This window comes from Trichomycterus rosablanca, chromosome 17, assembly GCF_030014385.1.
Source record: "Trichomycterus rosablanca isolate fTriRos1 chromosome 17, fTriRos1.hap1, whole genome shotgun sequence".
Taxonomy (NCBI): domain Eukaryota; kingdom Metazoa; phylum Chordata; class Actinopteri; order Siluriformes; family Trichomycteridae; genus Trichomycterus; species Trichomycterus rosablanca.
Genome location: NC_086004.1, coordinates 7,155,200 through 7,178,486, shown reverse-complemented (window position 1 = coordinate 7,178,486; position 23,287 = coordinate 7,155,200). Strand labels below are relative to the sequence as shown.

Sequence of the window (23,287 nt, the reverse complement as noted above, 5' to 3'; positions counted from 1 at the left end):
TACTCAAAAATAACTGCCCAGTGAGTGGGTCATCCGGGTATTTTTCGCGTACTGTATTCGGACACACTACTCGCTCTCGCGTACTGTTCAGTATGGAAGTATGCTATTTGGGACGCAGCCACCGTCTCTACTCTCTGATGAAACAGGAGAAAAGTACTGAATGTAGAAGAAAAGGTAAAACTAAAGTATCGATCCCATCACACTAGTATCGACCCGATTCCAATACCAACGTTGGTATCGATACTATCTATATTTGGATCGATCCGTCCACCCCAACTGTTTAGGTTATGCTTTCTAAAAAGTGTAAATTACAGATGAAAACTGTATTATTGTTGGTTTTATTCATGTCACACATTTTTCCAGGACATTTTGGAGTACCACTGGGGTTTCAGTTACCACCACTGAAATTCGTGTAACAGAACTACTGTACATTATTTGTCATTAGTACGCGTGATTATAGCAGTTAGATCAAACATTTAGATTTTATTTTTGTTACAATACTGACCTCCAGTGGCCAGTGTTGATTTACACACCCAACAGAAATTTCCAGTCCTTAATCGGCTGTTTTTTACTCCAGAAAATACTTTAAAGCTACAGTTGATTATAAATGTCTATATAATACTACATATGAGTCATTCTGTAATTTGGGGTACATTCCATGTCCAATGATAATAATTATATTTAACTATTTTCTTTAAAAATGTCATATTTTACCTATTAATGGAAAACATGTTGTAAAATCACAAAAACATTATGTGCATCCTATGCTTCATTTAGCTTGAAATTTGTCATGATGTTCTTAAATGAACAGTTTTTGCTGTGTCCGTTTTTTAAGTTGAGGGTGCCTTGGTTTCAAAATAATGAATAAAATTATTAAGGGCAACAACATGTATTTTATTTATTTATTTCAATAGTTTAAATACTAAAGAAAAATAATATTTTTTAAATTGAGTTTCTCTTTTAAATAATTTTATTGTCTGCAAAAGTTCTGTCAACTATGTTACTAACAGAACTCCACTCAGCAACTCTAAAATGGTTTGTTCTAAAACTATGTGACCAGCATTACATGATATCATTTTTCTCTGTAGAGGGCATATTGAACAAACTGTGGTGAATGTCCTCTTATTTTTTAAAATATTTTATCTATAATAGAACATTGTCAATGAGTATATTAATTGACCGTCAACTATGTTACATACATTGTTATGGTTACAATTTTTTTTATAATTTTAATTCAAATGTATGTTCAAATTAGACATTACTCTGTTCAAGAAATGACATGTGGTCAGCCAGGCAAGGTCTACCACTGAAGTTATGGGTCAAAATAGGGAAATTGTCAACTATGTTACCTGTCAACTAAGTTACCTAGTAGTCTACATCTACTTGCCCTTGTAAATAAAATAAAAAATAATGATGTTTAAGCTTTGCAACTAGTGGATGTTACACTTAAGGAATATATTAACTTGAACCACTGATTGTTCTGTTGAGAAAGAACATTGTTTTTGTACTTTTTGGTGATGTGAAATGTACCTTAAATTATAGAATGACCCATATATACATATATATTGCATCTCATTCAGCTTTTTAATCTTGATTAGCTGCTTTGATAAGCCATCAGCAAACGTCCATAAATGTTTAGTGCTTGTGTGGGTGTGTGCATACATGTATAGCTGTTTATTGTTCACTGTAAAAGAAAACGTGGTTTTGCAGTCTCAGATTTGCAGTGTCATGCTGATTTGAGATTCTGCAGCTTTGCTACACTTTAATAACTTTTTTTTTAGAAAATGTTTTTCACACCCCTTTTTCATAAAAAAAACAAAAAAACTCCATTCAATAGCATGTATCCCACTGCCTTTGCACTTAACTTTTTGTTGATATTTGTTAATATTTTAACATGTGTGTAATTACTGTAAGGTTAGCTTGTCTTTACACAGTGGATTCAGGAACAATCCAAACCCTTTGACATTTTGCAAACTTTGAGTTGTGAATTTGGGATACACGTAATTGCCATTTTACCAATCAGTCTAAATGTAGTCACAATAATGATAGCATAAACACAAAAATGTGTTAAAATAAATAATGTATCCTGTTTGCTTTAATTATTCTTGAGATGTGCCTAGAACTGGACATAGTTTGGAAATGGTCACACAGGCCTTTAAAGAACAAGCCACATAATCTAAAAAATGTTTAGGATTTTTGCAATCAAACTGTGGAAAGGACTAGATTAGGGCATCAACAACATTAGTATGTTCTGGGTGTTCTTAGGACCACTGTGGCCACAGTATTTTTGAAATGAAAGATGCTTTGCACAACCATTAACCTTAAGGCAAAAAAGGCCTTGGTCAAAGACATGAAATACTCAGTACACTGACAGAGCTCTACATCTACTGGCTAATAATTAATCCAAACAAGTTATAGGCCTAGTTATAAAGAAGCACAGATCTGATAAAGGAAAAAAGACTTAAAGGAACTTAACATACCTAGAAACTCAGTCCGATCTATTATAAAGAAGTAGAGAAAAAAAAATATTTAGAGAAGGCCAATCTTACAGAGCCCTTATTCTTATGGTTACAGTGATATAAGATGTTTTTCCTTTGTGTTCCTTTAAAAACATGTATTCATTACTTGACATGTTGATGAATAATGACTTTGGGGGCTGAAGACCAACTGCGAAATCTCAAATCAGCATAACGCTGCAGTTCTGCCTAGAAACACCAGTTATTTGTCAAAGGGTAGCATCTTTTCAACACCTTATTTATAAATTATACTTCTGTATAATTTTGAATAATTTGTGTAAAACAGCTGGTGGGTGCTGCCCTAGTGCACCCAATGAAAAGCTTATTCCCACTGCTATTATAGGTCACATTGTTCACCTGCATTATTGAAGCTTGTGCCCGGAAGAAACATTTATTGTCATGCAAAGTAGGTTTGGTTTGATATAAAGATATCCCTCGCTTTGCAAAAGGTTTACTTTACACCACTTTGCTTTTTATGAAAGACCTACATTAGAATCTGTTTTTGGTAGCTGAAAGAAACCTGAAGATGATTTTCACTTTCAAGGAAAAAAAGGAAAATAGATCTATGTATCCTGGGCAATAGTAGCTCAGTGGTTAAGGAAACTATTCATCAGAATTTCCCTTGTTCCACTGGTTTTTAAGGTTGCCACTGTTGGGCCCTTGAGCAAGACCCGTAACCCTATTTTGCTTGGACTGTATGGTCACAACTGTAAGTTGCTTTGAATAAACTAAATCCATATGCTTAGTGCCATAAATGTAAATGCTTCCTGTCCTTGCAATTCTGGTAACCAAAGCTATGCTGTAAATACGCTGTCTTGTTTTATAAAGTCTGTGTTATGTAGGCTACATATTATTTTTGCTTTTACTAAATGTTAGTGTTATTTTAGATATTTTTTCGGTCTGGAAACTCTTGATTGGAAGACTTTAGTCTAGGAATGCGGGAGAAACCTGTATTGGGACGAGTTATTCCACTAAATAAATGATTTTAATTTCCTTGTCATGGTGTCAAGCAGTTCATGTTTTTTTTAAAGCATTACCTTATCCTAAACCACCCGAACAAGTATTCTCACGCAAGCTGTTTCTATGTGAGAGGTCATTTTCATTCATTCATTCATCCATTCATTCATTCATTCATTCATTCTCTCTCTCTCTCTCTCTCTCTCTCTCTCTCTCTTCTCTCTCTCTTCTCTCTCTCTCTCTCTCTCTCTCTCTCTCTCTCTCTCTCCTATGATTACCCTCCCTTCCTGCCAAATAGAGTCCTGTGTAGGAGGGAAGCATTTCACTCAGTGTGTGTTGAGTAAACACACACATTTTGTATTAATACACCTAACTCTTAGAGACGAAGCAGTGCAGGTCCAAAATGGCTGAGCAGACATTTAAGGAAAATATAAAGTCACGCATGGAGCAGGCCAAGAGCATGAAGGACGAGGATAAGCTGTACAAGAAAGATGGGATTTTTTACTCGACCATCCTTAGCCCACCGGAAACCTTGGAGGCCATGAAGAACTTCGAGGCACGGGAGGATGACGTCATGGTGGTGGCATACCCAAAGTGTGGTGAGTGAAATCTCATTCTGGAGAAAAAAACTTTGCAGAAACTTTTGCCAAATTTGCATCCTCTACTCTTTCTGCATGGACAAAAACATCTGGCTGTCGCTAGCCTTCTGTGCAGGAATATGGGGAAAAGGGGAACACAGGATCATGTTACACATTACATAATAGCATTCACCACTGTCTACTTAAAGCTTAAAAGTTCAGTGTAAAGTAGCAAAAAGCAGGAACAGACATTTTTGGTTATTTTTACCAGCAGTGTTTGTGTAGATAGGACAAGTGTGCTTATCAGTCACTGTTTATTACATTGAAAAAAGGGTAGTGAACCCTGTAGATAACAGAGGTTCATGTATCAAAAATAATAAAATGGGTTTTAGTCTTTTTCCAGGTTATAATAATGCACAACCACATTCTGCCTTAAGAAATAACACACGATACCTACACAGACACATGATTGGATTGACTTGAGTTAAAAGTTAAAGCCCTGTTTTTGCTCCCACTTTGTGTTTCCTTGTGTACATGTCTGTGAAACACCAAGCTGACAAACATTTAGAGCTAAAAAGCTGCAGATTTTCATTCTTTCTAAGATTGTGAATTTAAAAACCATTTCTGTAAATACTGTAGAAGAGCTAGAAATGCAAAATGTCTTACTGAATCCTACTGATTTCTACTTGCTGGCTAACACAAACATGTTACAATGACATATTTCAATAACATATTCATTCAAGTAAACATGTAAAAGAATCGTTTTATTTAGTTCATATGAATGGCACAACTCTCCACCAGACAGTTTTCAGGGGTGCACTGCTAATCCCTGTTAATGTTTTAGTACAAAAAATAAAACAAATGATGTGACACAATTACAAACAAAAAGTAATGTCTGAGATATGTATTCTTCTCAGGGTTCAACTGGATGGTTGGGGTGATGCGGAAAATTACGACTGCTTGTGGGATAACTCTCCCTGAAAGGCCTCCTCTGATTGAGTTCCACCCTCCAGAAGCACAAAAGGTCTGTAGTTACTCTGTTCTCTCAATGTGCCCCTCATACTAATACCACTTTGGAAAAAAAGTAAAAGATTTTCAGAAAGTCCTCCAGAATTCTTTTTTAAATGTTTAACTTTTCTTAGACAGTGGATTACTATAGTATTGCTTGGTATTTTGAATATATTTGGTAACATAGTACCTACATTACATTTTATTTATTTAAACTTAAGCCATTCCAGGTACTTCCAAGTACTTTTCAGATACAAATTAGCTTTAAGCTAGCTGGCTAATGTTAGCCATTTGCTATCTACACATACATACAAAACATTTAATGTGTCTTAAATAAATAGCTTAGAATAAAAATAATGAAAACTGAGTGCCAAGTAATAAAATATGACTTGTGTCTACCTGTGACTAAATAAGTACTGTAGTTACTTGACCATTAGAGTTGCCTACAAGCTAACATTTAATAGAGCTTTAAAAACAATTTTACTGTACATCCTTAAAAGTACACTCTTACATGAACAAGGTGCCACGTTGCTTACATACACTTTTGTTTGTTCATGCAGGCTGTAGCAGAGCTGAAATCTCGGAGGTTTTTCGGGACCCACATGCACCCTGATAACATTCCAGAGTCTTTCAAGACCAAGAAAACAAAGGTCAGCATGAGTGGAGCCGGGCCAAAACTTGGCCCTCTCTTTTGACTGTACCAGCTTTCATTACTCCGAGGCTTTATAAGATTTTTACAAGAGTAAGACTGTTGCCAATTCAGGTAAAATAGCAGTGTTAACTGAAAGGTCATGGCTTAGAATTGTTGTTGTTGTTCTTTAAACTCTGTAATTTTAGACGATGTGTTTCCAAATTCTACACACAACGAAGTAATTTATGCAAAAAATACATCATGCGTGAACCTGAATATTCAAGTTTCATTGCAGTATACAATAATAAATAAATAAATAAACATCCTAAAAGATTGCCAAAAGGCTGGCCTTTTCTGAACAAAGTACTTCAGATGGGCTATACTGCTTAAGAAGATCAGCAGGAGCTTTAGAGTAATTTTAAACTTTAATGTGTATTTAATGCAAATTCCTCATGTATAACATGATCTTTTATTTTCTGGTAAAATGCATTCTAAAGTAAATGGACTGTCTTTCTTGCTTTGTGGAACAGATAAAAATACTTTATTTCTTTTATATTTAGATGTTGGTAATTTTCCGAAATCCCAAAGACACACTGGTCTCTTATTACCATTTCATGAACAACAACCCAGTGCTGCCTAAAGCTGAGTCTTGGGACAAATTCTTTTCTGACTTCATGAGCGGTGCAGGTGAGGCAAATTTCATGAAATGCCAAGAAATAACACACTTGCTTAAGCAGTGATCACTAATTAAATGTGGTCTTTATTTGTTTATGCAGTGCCCTGGGGTTCCTACTTTGACCATGCTGTCGCCTGGGAGAAACACATTGATGATCCAGATGTGATGGTTCTGACCTATGAGGAATTAAAAGAGGTAAGAGATATCTGTTCACCTGAGATAGCCTTGCATTGTTGTAACAAAATTCAGTTCATTATTGAAATTTTGGAACTTTTTGGAAAGTTGAAGTTGAAGGCACAATAGGGTGGCATCAAATTATTGACAGTATTATTCATTCATTTAGTATCAGTACTGATTCTTACTGGTTTGGATGGTAGTGAATCAGGCAGCACCCACACACATTATACACAAGGCAGGACTACACCCTGAACAGGGTGCCAATCCATCACCTTAATTTAACATTATTTTATTTCTGCAACATGTGAGGAAACAGAAATACCCAGATAAATACCCATGCGTATCTAGGACCTCAGGAACCATGTAGCTGTTCAGCACTCACTCCACCAACTGTTTCACACACCTGATATTATTGATCATTGTGTGTTTGCAAACTGTATATTTTGCAACAGTTAAAAATGAACACTACAACAAGTAGAACTAAGACAATCAATATAAAAATATGGTTGGCTCTATACTGGGACTGTGACCGAAAAGTTCTTTTTGGGGTTATTTAAAAATGATTCATTACTGGCATTGTGAACCTTTTGCACCATCTGGTGTTTGAGAGTGTAACTGAAAGTGTAACTGGAAGACCTGAATCTGCAGCACCACCTTCATGCCAGTATAAATGCCGCATTCTTTGAATAACAGAAATCGAATTTTGGGGGTACTAATCTGATGCACATTTTGCACTTTTTTGAAGGTATTTTTGAAATACAAAATACTGTGAGAAAGAAGATAGATACACAGACACAGTCAAGTACTAATTTACTTAGAGTGGATTTTAAGCTTTAGTAATGAACTGCAGTATATATATTGATATATTCTTGTCTCTTCCTTTACCAGAACCTGCTGGAGGGTGTAAAAAAAGTTGCTGAGTTCTTTAGCTTTTCACTGACAGAGGAGCAGATCAAAGACATTGCTGAACAGAGCACATTTAAGGCCATGCAAGAGAGCTCCCAAACCTCTCACGGAGGATTTAGCAAAGTGTTTTTCCGAAAAGGTTAGTGAAAAAGAACCCGTCAAGTTTAACTTTACTGAACAGCCACAAAGTTTGCATTTGTGTAATGAGCACATAACAACACTTTAGGCCCAGATATATGACTAATAAACTTCCCTATGTAATAAAAGCATACTAAATATTATAACTGTGGTTCTCTCCACATTCAGAATGGCATTTAATAACATTGGCTGATTAATATATGAGCGAAACAGACTGGAACAAATTTCACTGGAACCACAATACATTAGCCTATTTATTTAACTGAAATGTACCTGTTCAGTCATACGCTTATAAACAGTTTTGTTTACCTGATTAATTTGGTCATAAAAAAAAAATAAAAAAAAATACTTAACCAGTAGCATCTGAAAACTCGGTCTGGAGCGCTGTATCAAAAACAGCCGCTTTGTGAACATTTCTTTACATGCACTAATTTCAATAGACACCGTCGCATTATTTACCACACCTGCCTATTATTAGCCAACAGTTACTTCATTGTTAACAGACATGAGGTACACAGCAAGAAGGTCCTGGGTTCGATCCCCAGGTGGGGTGGTCTGGGTCCTTTCTGTGTTCTTGCATGTTTTCCCTGTGTCTGCATGGGTTTACTCCTGGTGCTCCGGTTTCCTGAGGTGAATTGGAGACACTAAATTGTGTGTTCGATATAACCTTGTGAACTGATGAATCTTGTGTAATGAGTAACTACTGTTCCTGTCATGAATGTAACCAAAGTGTAAAACATGACGTTAAAATCCTAATAAACAAACAAACATGAGGTCCAACATGCACACTAGTAGTCACATTATATTACATCACAGATTGGAAGCATTGTGGCTATTTCACTGCACATACAAATATGTTAAATGCAGAAAATTGTTAAAATATATATGTATTTCAAAATATTAATCCTAGACACATTTATCAATTAAAATACACATATACATACAGTGTATCACAAAAGTGAGTACACCCCTCACATTTCTGCAGATATTTGAGTATATCTTTTCATGGGACAACACTGACAAAATGACACTTTGACACAATGAAAAGTAGTCTGTGTGCAGCTTATATAACAGTGTAAATTTATTCTTCCCTCAAAATAACTCAATATACAGCCATTAATGTCTAAACCACCGGCAACAAAAGTGAGTACACCCCTAAGAGACTACACCCCTAAATGTCCAAATTGAGCACTGCTTGTCATTTTCCCTCCAAAATGTCATGTGATTTGTTAGTGTTACTAGGTCTCAGGTGTGCATAGGGAGCAGGTGTGTTCAATTTAGTAGTACAGCTCTCACACTCTCTCATACTGGTCACTGAAAGTTCCAACATGGCACCTCATGGCAAATAACTCTCTGAGGATCTTAAAAGACGAATTGTTGCGCTACATGAAGATGGCCAAGGCTACAAGAAGATTGCCAACACCCTGAAACTGAGCTGCAGCACAGTGGCCAAGATCATCCAGCGTTTTAAAAGAGCAGGGTCCACTCAGAACAGACCTCGCGTTGGTCGTCCAAAGAAGCTGAGTGCACGTGCTCAGCGTCACATCCAACTGCTGTCTTTGAAAGATAGGCGCAGGAGTGCTGTCAGCATTGCTGCAGAGATTGAAAAGGTGGGGGGTCAGCCTGTCAGTGCTCAGACCATACGCCGCACACTACATCAAATTGGTCTGCATGGCTGTCACCCCAGAAGGAAGCCTCTTCTGAAAGCCCGCAAACAGTTTGCTGAAGACATGTCAACAAAGGACATGGATTACTGGAACCATGTCCTATGGTCTGATGAGACCAAGATTAACTTGTTTGGTTCAGATGGTCTCAAGCATGTGTGGCGGCAATCAGGTGAGGAGTACAAAGATAAGTGTGTCATGCCTACAGTCAAGCATGGTGGTGGGAATGCCATGGTCTGGGGCTGCATGAGTGCAGCAGGTGTTGGGGAGTTACATTTCATTGAGGGACACATGAACTCCAATATGTACTGTGAAATACTGAAGCAGAGCATGATCCCCTCCCTCCGGAAACTGGGTCGCAGGGCAGTGTTCCAGCATGATAATGACCCCAAACACACCTCTAAGACGACCACTGCTTTATTGAAGAGGCTGAGGGTAAAGGTGATGGACTGGCCAAGCATGTCTCCAGACCTAAACCCAATAGAACATCTTTGGGGCATCCTCAAGCGGAAGGTGGAGGAGCGCAAAGTCTCGAATATCCGCCAGCTCCGTGATGTCGTCATGGAGGAGTGGAAAAGCATTCCAGTGGCAACCTGTGAAGCTCTGGTAAACTCCATGCCCAGGAGAGTTAAGGCAGTTCTGGGAAATAATGGTGGCCACACAAAATATTGACACTTCAGGAACTTTCACTAAGGGGTGTACTCACTTTTGTTGCCGGTGGTTTAGACATTAATGGCTGTATATTGAGTTATTTTGAGGGAGGAATAAATTTACACTGTTATATAAGCTGCACACAGACTACTTTTCATTGTGTCAAAGTGTCATTTTGTCAGTGTTGTCCCATGAAAAGATATACTTAAATATCTGCAGAAATGTGAGGGGTGTACTCACTTTTGTGATACACTGTACATATTTTTAGCATTTCCCAATTTAATTAGCTAAGTGTATCTATTCAATTTGTAGCTAATCTCATGGTCCTTTATTCACATTAGCTATGTAAAATGTACACTATCGTGTAACCTGAACGGTACATGTAAGCTTGGATGTCCTCTGTGATCTTTCTCTCTTTGATAAGACTGTTACAAAAATGTGTTGCCCTGCATGTGCAGGAACATGAAACATGCCAGAGCAGCAATAACATTTATTTAACAAAGATCACTGATCAAAGATCAAAAGATCATAAACCTTCTGGCTGCATGTTAAGTATGTGCATATGCATGGCAAACCAGTATAACGTTTATGTCTCATCAGCAAGTGTGGATTAACTAAAGACCAAAAAGTAAATGGAATTTCTGCTTATTGTCTGTTAAACAGGTGAGGTTGGAGACTGGAAAAACCACTTCAGTGAGGCCCAGAGTAAACAGATGGATGAAGAGTTTAAGAAGAAACTCTCGGGAACCAAACTGGGGGCCAAACTTAAATACGACCTGTACTGTCAATAAATGAGAAACAAATGAGCCCTTAAACCTCAGCAGATAAGAAGACTAGGAAGGTTACATTTTGAAGAGGTTAAGTGAATTAGAAGGCATTTTGTACTACCTGACTAATAACCAATTGTATAAAAATGCAGTGCTGTAAAGTAAAAGTAAAAGTAGTTGCCCTTTTTCTAACTGTATAAGAGAATTACTCGGGCGCCAGGCAGACAAATGACAATGTGAGCCTGATGTGTGGGGAATAGAAGTATACATGCAGATGCAGATCTGTTAAAGGTGACGTGTGCTAGGTGTCTCAGTCAGCTTCAACTTACAGACAGGTGACCTTACAGTCTCTGATAGGAATGGGAGTTTATCATTCGCCCAGTTAGTGATTTGACAAAGTACCCACACATCACCATTTTTGACTGTTTGCGTCATTACTGTAAAGATATGTATAAGCTTTTGGACTGACATAGATCATGATCCCAAAACACAGGTGTGTGTTTTTTCTACAAATCAAGAAGGAGGCAATTGCTTTTTCAACACTGAACATGGTACATGTTTAGCTATGAACTGTTCTTTGTTAACACTATAGGACAAAACAGGATAAATCTAAACCTAATTAAAACTGTTACCATTGGATGGTGCAAACACTCTCAGTTTGTCGTTATTTTGTTCCGGGAGTTGTTCCATCTTAATAACATCAGTACATCATTTCCAGCACACTCATGCTCCGTCCTGGAATAGCACACGAATACTAATTCGTTTCTAAAGCAGGAATTACAAATGAACGTCAGCGTGGAGAGTTCTCTTTCTGTTTCCATGCTCAAGAGCCTGCCCTCGACTCTAATGAGGTTTAATCAGACCAGGGTCCCTGCAGTGCAGCGCCAATCAGCAAAAACAGGGCCCCAACAGAACAGGAGATGAAGAAGTCATTACTGATAAACAGCTTTTTCCCAAAACATCAAAACCACATTTATTAAGGAAATGCAGAAATGCCAGAAACGCAGAAGTTTTTCCGGATTTGATCAAATTATAATCAGTAATGCAAATTCATTCAGCCAGAATGTCCCCATATGCACTCTCCTTTTAGACCTTGGTTTATTCATTTTATTAGCTGCTTTAGAGGTGCAAAGCTTACACACTATGGGCATGCCAACTCATTCGCTCATACACTGTATGGTTAAAATTATGCAGACACCCCTTCTAATTATTAATTATATTAAGTAACATATTCTGTTAACTTGGTGACAACAGTTTGGGAGTAGGCCCTTTTCTCTTTGATCATGATTGTGCCCCAGTCCACCAAAGGACAATCCAGTAGGACATGATTTAGAGTTTGGTGTGAAGGAACTTAAATGGCCTGTAGAGAACCCTGACCTTGACTGTTGTCTGACCTCACAAATGCCCATTTAAGTAAATACAACTCTTTTATACAAACTTTATTTGTATAAAAGTTTTAAAGTATATTCACACATATGTGGGCCAAGACCTGATATATGTGTTTAATTTATTTATAAATTAATATGTCATAAATATGTGTTTAACACTTTTTTAACCTTACAATTTTGTATTATTCAGGGAAAACAGTGAAGTAGGCTCAGATAATTAGATTTTTGGATGAGGAGAGATATTTCAAGTAGGTCAACTTCTCCAATTATCAATCCATTTCAGAAGAGGAATGCAGACCACTTGATGATGCTCACACAAATGAAGATCCAGAGTCATCAGTCATGATGACTTGGTAGTTGATTTATTAATAAATCTTGTGTTCAGTTTGTCACGTTGTGGTAAGGGATGCAATTTTTTGAGTGGGAGGAAACATGAGGGTCCAAACACATTGTAATTGTACACAGATCCTCCAGGATGACATTTCAAATGTTTCTTAAGCATTTTTAATTAATTGTCCATTAATTTGATTAACTTGCATCATGTAGCATCTATGGTAGCATCATTGGATTCACACCTATATGTTTCTACACATTTCCAATCTTCATTTGTAATATAAAAAATTAAGTTAATGTCACTTTTAAAAGTGCCAGTGTACCATTCCCTTGCCATTTTAGTAAATACATGCAATACATCAATGTTTTCCAAAAAGCAATTTCGCAGTTTTACTGATGGTACAACAGAATATGTCACATATCTGCCCTTTTCATAGCAAATTCCTGCAGGATTAGAAATAAGCTTTCCTCTTTTTGGTTCTGACATCCATGCTTTTGAGTGATCCATCCTCATCATAAGGTAATCATCATAAGCAAAGCAAGAGAAGATCTAAGCAAGACATGATATCTCAGTACTAGAAGAACTCAAAGCTGTTTTAAGAAGTGGGTCCTATCAAGTATTAATTAGTTTTTTTTCTAATATATACAAATACTGATTGCGCTTGTAGGACATTCTACTGTAAAACTATGGGCATTAGTATAAAGGCAGCCTTCTCCCACATTGTGGGTATGACAACTTTCACTATACTGGAAAAACTTTCCTTAAGATTTTGGACTGTTTCTGGGAATATGTGTCTATTTAGTCAAAAGATCATTTGTAAGTTCTGGCCTGTCTCACAAGTGATGTTTCTTCATTCCATTTATTTCCAGAGGTGATTTGGGCTCTCTACAGGCATTTACATTTACATTCTTGGCATTGAGCAGACAATTTTATTCAAAGTGACTTACAATTGTGACCACATACATTGCAAGCAATTGAGGGTTAAAGGTTTTACACAAAGGCCCAGCTGTGGCAACCTGGCAGATGTGGGGCTTGAACCAGCAACCAGCAAGGGACACAGTCATGCTGGAACAGAAAACATTGCAACACTTAACCAAGAGGAGTGTTCAAACACAGTGTATGTATACAACCCACAAAATGCAACGTCAGAGGCAATCAAGAAGTTGCAATTACATTATATGGATAGGATACAAAATGTCTGCTAAAACTGAGAAAAATGGAGAGGTAAAACTGATATCATGTGACATTATGGTCGTCATGTAAGGAAACGCTTAAGTGTTGCATAATGAGATGAAAAAGCCAGTCTGCCCTTTTTAACATTCAAATACTATAAGAAATGCAATTCAGTTTGAATAGGTCACTTAGATTTGTTTATCTGACTTTTTAAAATCTGGACAATTACAAAGTATCTGTAAACCAAAACATGACACAAATAGAAATGTTAACATTATTAAAGGCATATGTGAATACCCTGACCTTTAAATAAATAATTTTAGACATACTAGGTCAAAGCTCACTGGGATCCCAGCCAAAAGACAGCCCAACATCACCAGTGACTCAACGGAACCAGGCTCATATCAACAATCTGGTTTAAGAGCCAATTTTCCGCTGTCAGGTCATAACAGACACAGGCCACCATTAGCTCATCCATGGCTGCATTGTTGTAGTCATCTTTAGTAACATCCTGATCAGGGACATGATCTGCCAGTCTATCACTATGAATCACACATGTGGCTATCACACACTAAACCACTTTTACTCAAACCTAAGCATTCGGATAACATGCTAGACTCCACATCAAAAGTAACTGAAGGCATGAATCAAACTTAGGACCCGGGAACTGTGCCCCACAGTGTCCCTCTTAAATACTATTTGTGATAATAAGAATAAATATAATAACAATAATAAAAATACTAATATAAGGTGCTTGGGTGGTACTGTGGTCTATCATTAGCCCACTACAGTGCTGTCGGCAAGCCAGGCATCTACACAGACATGATTGTCTATGTCTAAGAGAGGAGGCTGAAGCCCTGGGATCAATTGGTGCCCTGTCCAGGGTATTTCGACCTTGTACCCAGTGTTTCCTGGTAAAACCAGAACCGCCGTGATCCTGATCAGGATAAAGCGTTTGATGAAAATGAAAAAAATAAAAAATAAAATAATGATAGTAAAAACAATAAATTTATTCAAAGTATATATTCATCAAGTATTCAAAGTATTTTTGGTTGGAAAGTCTTATGATAATACCTGATATAGCAAAGGTGCCTAAAACAGAAAACTTTGCATTAATTTTGCTGATTTCTTTCAAGTTATGGAAAGGCGTACTCACTGACCTGCATGTACAGCAGATGAAAATTAAAGGTTAAATCTTATTATTGGACATGCAGAATGCTGTAATCTGATTGACCCCACAAGCCAATGCGCTCAGGGAGTTAGACATGCGCACAGGCAACTTGTAATGATGAAACACGATGCCTAATGACCAGGACACAACTCCCTTCTCGTCAGAAGTTTATAAATCCAATCAGAAGATGAATGTGTTTCCTCTGACATCTGAAAACTCTTATATGAAAATAAATTTGACACGAATGGCTAAAGTATTATAAAACAGGGTAGTGATAGCTCAGTGGTTAAGGTACTGGACTAGTAAACAGAAGGTTGCCGGTTCAAGCCCCGCCACCACCAAGTTGTCACTGTTGGGTCCCTGAGCAAGGCCCTTAACTCTCAATTGCTCATCATGTTCAGCTCATTGTGTAAGTCGCTTTGGATAAAAGCGTCTGCTAAATGCTGAAAATGTAAATGTAAATGTAAAATAAATCTTATTTAATGGGCAAATGCAAATATTAAAAGCAAACATGATTCAGGGTGAACAGACTTTGTCTTAAATAAATAAATGCATAACAACACAGATTGAAGTCCATACGTGAACATGAACTATGTACATTCAGACGAATTCTTTAAGACGAATATTTTAACATATCAATAAATCTTACCAACATACTGTATGGCAGTATACAAATTTTCTTATTATTATGTTCAGGTGTTTCAGCTGAATTCTTTGCTAACAGGTGTATAAAATCAATTAAATAAATTATATGCTTTCAACACTATGGCAACAAAACAAAGATAGGGTTTAACCATTTTGGTGTGGAAGAACTCCAGGGGTTTGCACAGACCCCTGATTTCAAACCTATTAAATATCTGAAGTGAATAAGAACATTGATTGTGAGCTAGACCTTTTTGTCACTGATGAATGAATGCACACAAACTCCTACTAAAACACTTCAAACTCTTTGGGAACCTTTAAAGATGCAAAAAAACCCCACAAATATGGACTCTCTGTGCTCCCAACTTAATATCTCCAGATCAGTATTAGTTATTGGCAAAATAATTGGTATGATAATAGTACACAATTTGCACCACAGAATTCAAATGTTAATCAAAATAAAGTTTTTAAAAGTGCTATTGAATATGGTAAAATAGCTCAGAAATATAATTTAGCTGTTTTTTTAATTCTTTTAGGAGTATCTGTAACTTTAGGGTGTCTCTTTTTATTACAGTTTGTTTTTTGAATTAAAAGCTTTACAAACTGGGCAGTTGTAGCCTAGTGGTTAAGGTACTGGACTAGTAATCAGAAGGTCGCTGGTTCTAGCCCCACCCCACCAGGTTGCTGCTGCTGGGCCCTTGGGCAAGGCCCTTAACCCTCAATTGCTTAGACTGTATAATGTCACAGTAAGTCGCTTTGGATAAAGGCGTCTACTAAATGCTGAAAATGTAAATGTAAAAACTGGGCATGCTAGTTAAGAGGAAAGGATAAAAAAGAAGCAAAGTTTAGTTTTTGTAATATTGATAACTGGGTTACACCAGACACACCACTTTAGACATATAACATCACATAAATACCGCATTTTTACAGTCTATGCTGGAAATAATCATTTTCGGAGGTTTTGATATATCTAGTCTTTGGAACACATTAAAAAGTAAACTAAACTGAAAAAAAAAAATAGGGAAATTAATGCTTAATCACTGAACCCTGTTGGTGTAGTGTCCACAACTTTCTTTTGTGCGAATAATACCTTAATAAAATGCATTAGGTTAAGCTGGTAAACCAGTTGACTAGGATGTGTCATGATAATAATTGTATTTAACAATGACTGACCACTTCAGCACCACACAGCTCTGAATAAAAGTGAATCAGCTGAACTCTGCGCATCTCTCACCCGAACTCTGGTTTGATCACGTGACTGGAGGAGCAGACCTGCACTCATTAAAACCTGCACAATCCTACTGAGACCAACATGACGCAGAACAAATGATTGACCGGACATAAATCCAGTGGTCAGCTCTATATATTCCAGCAGTCTAGCACAGATACCGACAAGAAGATCAGCTAAGGAACTGAAGCAAAAAAGCCTGTTGCTTTCTGAACAGTCGTAAGCGGGGTTTAGTACTGCGGACTGACCACAGGGGTTCAGACACCTACCACAGGTAACTACGATTACTTACTTTTATAACTATACTACTTTATGCAATTTACTAACACATCCTTTGTAGGAAACAAACATCTGCACATTTAATGTAAGATACTGTTTAATTGCTGTATTTAACTTCATGGAGAAATGTAACATGTATTTTATGTTTAATTATTCCCAATTCGTTGAATTTAACAAACCATTAAAAATAAGCACTACAGTTATATCACACGATACCAAACTTGCTTTAATGTAATAACTTACTTTTATAAAAATACTTTAGGCTACTTTATACAGTAATTTGGCTAATCAAAACTGATGCATATATTTAGATTTTTTCTAATACATCCTTTCTTTCTAGGGATCAAGCATCTGTTAATTAAATGTACGATACTGTTTAATTGCTAGATTTAACATAATGGAAAAAAATACAAGATAAAATGTGACGTGCAAAAGTTTAAGCACATTTTATGTATGTTAAATTCAGCAAAAATAAAAAAAAAACAAGCACTACAGTTAGCAGAAAATACCATATCATACCAAACCTGCCTTACTGTATTTACTTACTTTTACTTACAAAATTAACAGGACATTTGAGCAGTTGTGTCCAGTTCTGCATGACTTCTATGGAAGTAAATCTGTCTCATCAGATTTTGAAATTTAAAAGCCTTTGAATTTTGATGACTATAGACTTCAGATGTCTCCACCAACATACTGATGTAAAAATGATCAATTAACATATTCTACTGACTAGCTTCTAGTAATGTTTGGATCTGTCAGTGTTCCACAGTTGTTGGTATGGCAGGAATGATGTTTCAGAATGCCCTCCATCAATCCTGGTTAATTTGTTTCCCCACAATGTTCAATAATTCATGGCTGATGTATTTAAATAAAATAAAAACAAAACTGGCATGTCTCTTGAGGTTATAATTTGGATTAACACCTAAACACACTAAAATACTAAAACAACAAATGTGTAGCTGCCCCCTACTAAACTAGCTAAGAGTAGCTAAAGTTAGTCTGTTTTGCCCTCTGAAAGGTTGCATTGAATTTACTTAATTTAAATGTATACACAACTTCCACATTGTGAGCTGTATATAAGAACCATATTATTTCTATTCCTATTACAAACTATCAATAATATTTTTACAATAATACAATGAAATCTGCTATTTAGAAGATGATAAAAAAGTGCAGTACACGTTTTAAAGTACTTTCAGTAGTGTAATAGAAAGAGGTACTGCTACATTTCAAATTAGCAACTAGCAGTAATATGCTAACTATATTTGTTATAAAATATTTTTTTAAGCACATAACTTGTACAGTCAATTATTTAATTTAATGCCTCAGCAATAACAAGTTTGGTCGATGACAACAACGTTTTACTGTAAAAACTCATAGTTTAACTTTTTTAAATTGTGTAGCAAATGTAGCATGTCAAAGCATGACAAAACTAAGTACTGGCCCTTTCAAACCTGAGTGTTTGATTTTGTTTCTATTCTTTTACATTATTTTAAAATTCACCAGTGCCTGGAATTGGTAAATTCACATTTACATTAATGATGTACCTTAATAAAAACTAGTAATACATAAAACACAATCAATAATTCAGAATCATCCTAAATGCAGTACCTAAGAAATCTGAATTTCATTTCTATCTATTATTATTAATCTAAGATGATTAATCTTGTGAAAAGCCTTTTCAGAGGAGTGGATTGTTTACATTAACCAAGGTTAAACATTTAACATTAAATATTCATTAATCATTTGCTTTTTTGCTGTGCTTGGATGACACAGCAGTCTAATACAGTACACTGCCTATTAATCATGATAAGTCAAGTCTACTACAAGTTTAATGACAAATTTCAAAATTTGCCACATGGGCTGGGCCAGATCGGTTTGCATGCTGAAATATTTGACACCTTAGTCCATATGTTTGACACCCCTAAGCAATAGTTTTGTGCTAGTGATTTTTTTTTGTACCAGATGTCTGCAGTAGTTGATACATTTATGAACTATTTATATTTAAAATGATATAGATTTCTTCTAGCACATATCCTGCATATCCATTCCTTGTTTTCTTTGTTTGACAGATATTAAGAAAGCCATGGTCATCACTTCCCATTTATTCTTCATGGTAATGTGCAGTGTGTTGTGCTGCAGGACCAGCATAGCCATACCAGCCATCACTACTTACTCTGCTATCAGGTAAAAATTCCAGTACTCGTTCCTGAAATAATGTTATTAATGAGGTCTGTAGTTTGCATTTGATCACCCTTTCTTACAATATATATTTTACATGTAATTGGACTTACACTGATGTTGTTGTCCAGCAGTAGGTCAGGTGGTCTGAACGGAGGTGGTGAGGACACATGGCCGAATGAATCCACACAGGATTTGGAAATGTATAAACTTCTATATGAAATGGCAAATTCAGTGGAAAGGTAAAGAAATCAAAGTTCAGTGTTTATGAAATGTTGACAGTATTATAAAAGAAATATATTAGGATCAAAGGAATATATACAACTTTGTGAAAAACATATTACAATTCTGTAATATTTTTTCTCTGTGGATATTCAAATGATATCCTGGGGAATTGTGTAAACTATGTTATTACTACTCTTATTTTGTGCAGACCACCAAGACATGCTGATGGACTTTTCACAAGTGGATATAGTAAACTACTAGGACAACTTTCAGCCAAAGAATACCTTGAATCCTTACTTGCAAAGCGTGTCAGGTAAAAATTTTACACATTCACACAGTCTTGGGAATTCAGTGATGTGTACAGCTGTTTATTTCTATGACTGACGGTTTATTGTGGCACTTTAGATACAATGTTGGGCCCAAAATATACATACAGTAACTTAGATTATTAATATAATGGTATAGAATGATCTATTATTCCAGTGATTATCCGAGATTATGACTGACTACAGCTGGTTACTTTTCTGTGCTGATTTAAAAGTGCTTAATTCATGTGATCAGCAACAAACTTTAGTTGACTGTCAATTGTATAAAACCTTTTTGAGTTTAACATGCAAACCAAACAAAGGACAGCAGATAAAATGTGCATTTGTTTTTTGGCACATTCATTTACTTTAAAAACAGCACAATAAAATGAATTTAGGCAGTTCATTAATCAGTGTGAGTAACAGGACACCTCTGTATGTGCCAGCAAATAATTAGCAGAATTTAACCTAGTGTAAAACCTTGGTCATGCAGTACTCATGAATCTGATGACTAGCAAATGTAATTAACATTATAAATCCAGCCCATGAAGGATCACATAACAGAATATTGAATTAAGTCTACGAGTATCTGCTCAACAGGAATCACATAAACAAATAGCTAATAAAAAACTATAAATGTCCAGTGAGTGCTACTTAACAGAATATCCTATTAAGATCACAAATATCCATCTAATGCTATTATACAACACAAAATTTACTTACCCTTACAGATATCTGTCCAGAAAAAACTACATGATGGATATACAGTATAATAGCTCTGATGTGTTCATTTGTTTTCCACAGTGATGAGCTGAGTGCAGACGAGGTCCGGCTGAAGCGCCACTCTGATGCAGTTTTCACAGATAATTACAGTCGATACCGCAAGCAGATGGCAGCCAAGAAATACCTGAACTCAGTATTAGCAGGAAAAAGGAGGTAAGCCAGAGAACCTAAAATGTACATAGCCTGATTTAACATAATCTGTCCAAAATATAGGGTCAAAAGTATGTGAACACTCCAACTAACTTGAGTTAAGGCGTTTTAGCCACACCCACTGTGGCAACAGTTTGATGAAGGCGAAGTTCTATAAAGACATGAGTATGTTGTGTAGGAACTCCAGTGGCCTGCACAGAGCCCTTACCTTAACCCCATTAAACATCTTTGGGATGAACTGGAATGCAGATCAGATCTTTTGACTTTTGAATGTGCTTACAGTCATTCTAAAATCCTTGGGAAATCTTTCACAGAAAAGTATAGACTGTTATAGAGGGGAGGGCACTCCATCTTAATGTCCATGGTTGTAGTATGGGAACATTAAAGTTTTTAATTAAATTAAAGTTCCAATGTTCTAAAGTTCTTATGGTTGGGTGTTCACATACTTTTATCTATATAATTTAACTATCCATCTAAAACATTTCCTGCTTTCTGATTGCTTTGTTTGTCTGTCAGCTTCAGCTCACAGACAGATGACCTTTTTATTCACTTTAAGAGCTTTCTAACAGACACAGCAGATGCACCCCACACCAGTATAATTTTCTTCTGACATGATGGCACACTCGTCTGTCTATAAAACATTTCCCCAAAAAGCATCATCCAGATTTCTCTTGATAAGTGCTCCCCATGGTTTCATAAATCTCTTGCATATAATGGATGAATGTGTTCAGTACTTGCATGATTGCATCTGTCCAAACGGCTGCTCTAGAAAAGCGCTAACTACCCCCTTTTGTACACGAGCTCAAAGACGCTAAGATTGTCTAATGTTGGTTTCATCGATAAAGTAGACAATAATTACATAATTTTGAAAGCTGTTTAATTAAAGTTCCCATTCAACTTAACTTACAACCCTTGTGAACCACTGTGCTAGAAAAGGAAAATCACCAAACGCGATTGATTTCAGTTAGATTTTTAGGCCAGCAGTTATGTGCTTCATGCTATTTACATGTTTCTTGTATGCTACCACAGTCCAGAAGATGCATTAACCCTGCCTAACCAGTCTAAAAGCACCGATTCCTCCTTACCACAGAGCTATGAGGACACCGTCGACCAGCTTCTCCAACAGCTCCCACTAGTATGACAACTTTTCCTCTGGTTGTTAGCTAAACATGCTTAACAGCTAGCAAAGAATGTTTGCATAATTTCTTCTACTGCTCTCAACATGATATTTTGAAGAATAAAATAGAAATGCTTATATCAAACTCACACTCTATACCTTCTAGAAACACCTGCCTATTGTATCTACAGCAACCAGATAAAATGACCTTGTTGGGTATAGAATCACTTACTATAGGCTAATATTTGCAATACACAGTTTGTTCTCCACCATTTTCCATGCGAGTCAGTGTAAGGGGACCACCACAGGTGGCGAGCGTGTGAAAGATTACGACACTGTCCTCTCCTTTCCGTAAGCTGTCTATGTGGGGCTCCAAAAAGGATGCCAATCGTCTTTTCTTACCTTCTTCCTTTATACCTTTCTTTATCAGGAACAATCTACATGAATTATTACAAACATGCAATTAAGGTAAAATTTACTAACATTTTGAGTGGACCAGTCTCAGCACAGCAGTGACACAGACTGGGTGTTTGCTTAATAGTGTGAATGGTGCTGGTGTGACTGCTACAAGACTGTATAGTAATCCACATAACAAAGGGTAATATTATTTTGTATTAGTCAAGATACCATAGTGACCAGTAAGTTTATAAGATACTGTATATGTCTATATACCTAATATACATGCACAGTGCACCTTACCAGGTCAGTATTATTTTGTCATCACTGCAAAGATAAAATTTTATTAGCAATGTTCCTGCAGTGTCTCTTTCCATTTATGTAAGGGGTAGGTAGACGTGAACTAAAACAAAATAATGGCTACACTTAGTTACTGTACACCTAAAAGTGCAATTTCTTGCACAGTAGCCTCTAAACTCATAGCAGTGTAAAGCTCACTTGACCCTAGACATGTTTTTCATGTCCCAGCAGATTTTACTTCATGGCAGATCTGGTTTAGATATTTTTACAATGTATGTACATGTTAGGAATAGGTGTGGATGAAACACCTGAAGGTAGGAGGAGTGTTCATACATTTACTGGCCATATAGTGAATATGCAAATTTTTGACTTTTAACTGTCAGTAGTAATTACATCTAATAGAAAGTCTTCATTTTTTTAATTCAGGCTGTATATTTTGAATAATGTGTATTATTGTTAACTAAATTTAATTTTTTTGTTTGTCTTTTTGTTTTCAGAGCCTCTAGTGGACAGTCATGATGACAGTGACACCAATTCCAGCTTTCCAGAACTTCTCTCTTATAACTAAGCCTATTTATTATTTATTTATTTATATAGATATTTATTTTATTTAATGTGACACACTAAATGAACTCTATTAAATCTAGACCAAATACTGTTAAACCTGTAAAACAGTAATTACTCAAATAAAAAATAAATGAATACAAAAGGTATTGTATTTTGTTTATGTAGACAAGCTTAGTATTCCTTTATGTAAAAAAAAAAAAAATCCATTTGGACCGACCTCAAAGCCCCCAGTCAGCTCCAGGAAAGCACAAATATGACTGCATGACTTGAAAGTTGAAATACTATAATAGTTCCACATTTAAGGCTACTAAGATCAACATTAGTGTATGAAGTATATGAAGATTGCATAGCTAGCTGTATGTATGATGAGCTGGATTTA

The 23,287-nt window shown here is 36.2% G+C and overlaps 2 protein-coding genes across 2 annotated transcripts; both read left to right on the top strand.

Moving 5' to 3' along the window:
- The first annotated feature begins 3,777 nt into the window (after positions 1-3,777).
- On the top strand, positions 3,778-11,320 carry sult6b1 (sulfotransferase family, cytosolic, 6b, member 1). The gene is made up of 7 exons (XM_063012764.1): positions 3,778-4,072; positions 4,969-5,075; positions 5,620-5,709; positions 6,251-6,377; positions 6,467-6,561; positions 7,432-7,588; positions 10,566-11,320. The coding sequence occupies exons 1-7, from the start codon at positions 3,877-3,879 to the stop codon at positions 10,691-10,693; spliced, it is 900 nt and encodes a 299-aa protein (XP_062868834.1). The 5' UTR covers positions 3,778-3,876; the 3' UTR covers positions 10,694-11,320.
- Positions 11,321-16,790: 5,470 nt separating this feature from the next.
- On the top strand, positions 16,791-23,039 carry vipb (vasoactive intestinal peptide b). Its single transcript, XM_063013009.1, has 7 exons — positions 16,791-16,879; positions 18,957-19,071; positions 19,200-19,307; positions 19,499-19,603; positions 20,400-20,531; positions 21,558-21,663; positions 22,839-23,039. The coding sequence occupies exons 2-7, from the start codon at positions 18,971-18,973 to the stop codon at positions 22,845-22,847; spliced, it is 561 nt and encodes a 186-aa protein (XP_062869079.1). The 5' UTR covers positions 16,791-16,879; positions 18,957-18,970; the 3' UTR covers positions 22,848-23,039.
- The last annotated feature ends 248 nt before the right edge of the window (positions 23,040-23,287 follow it).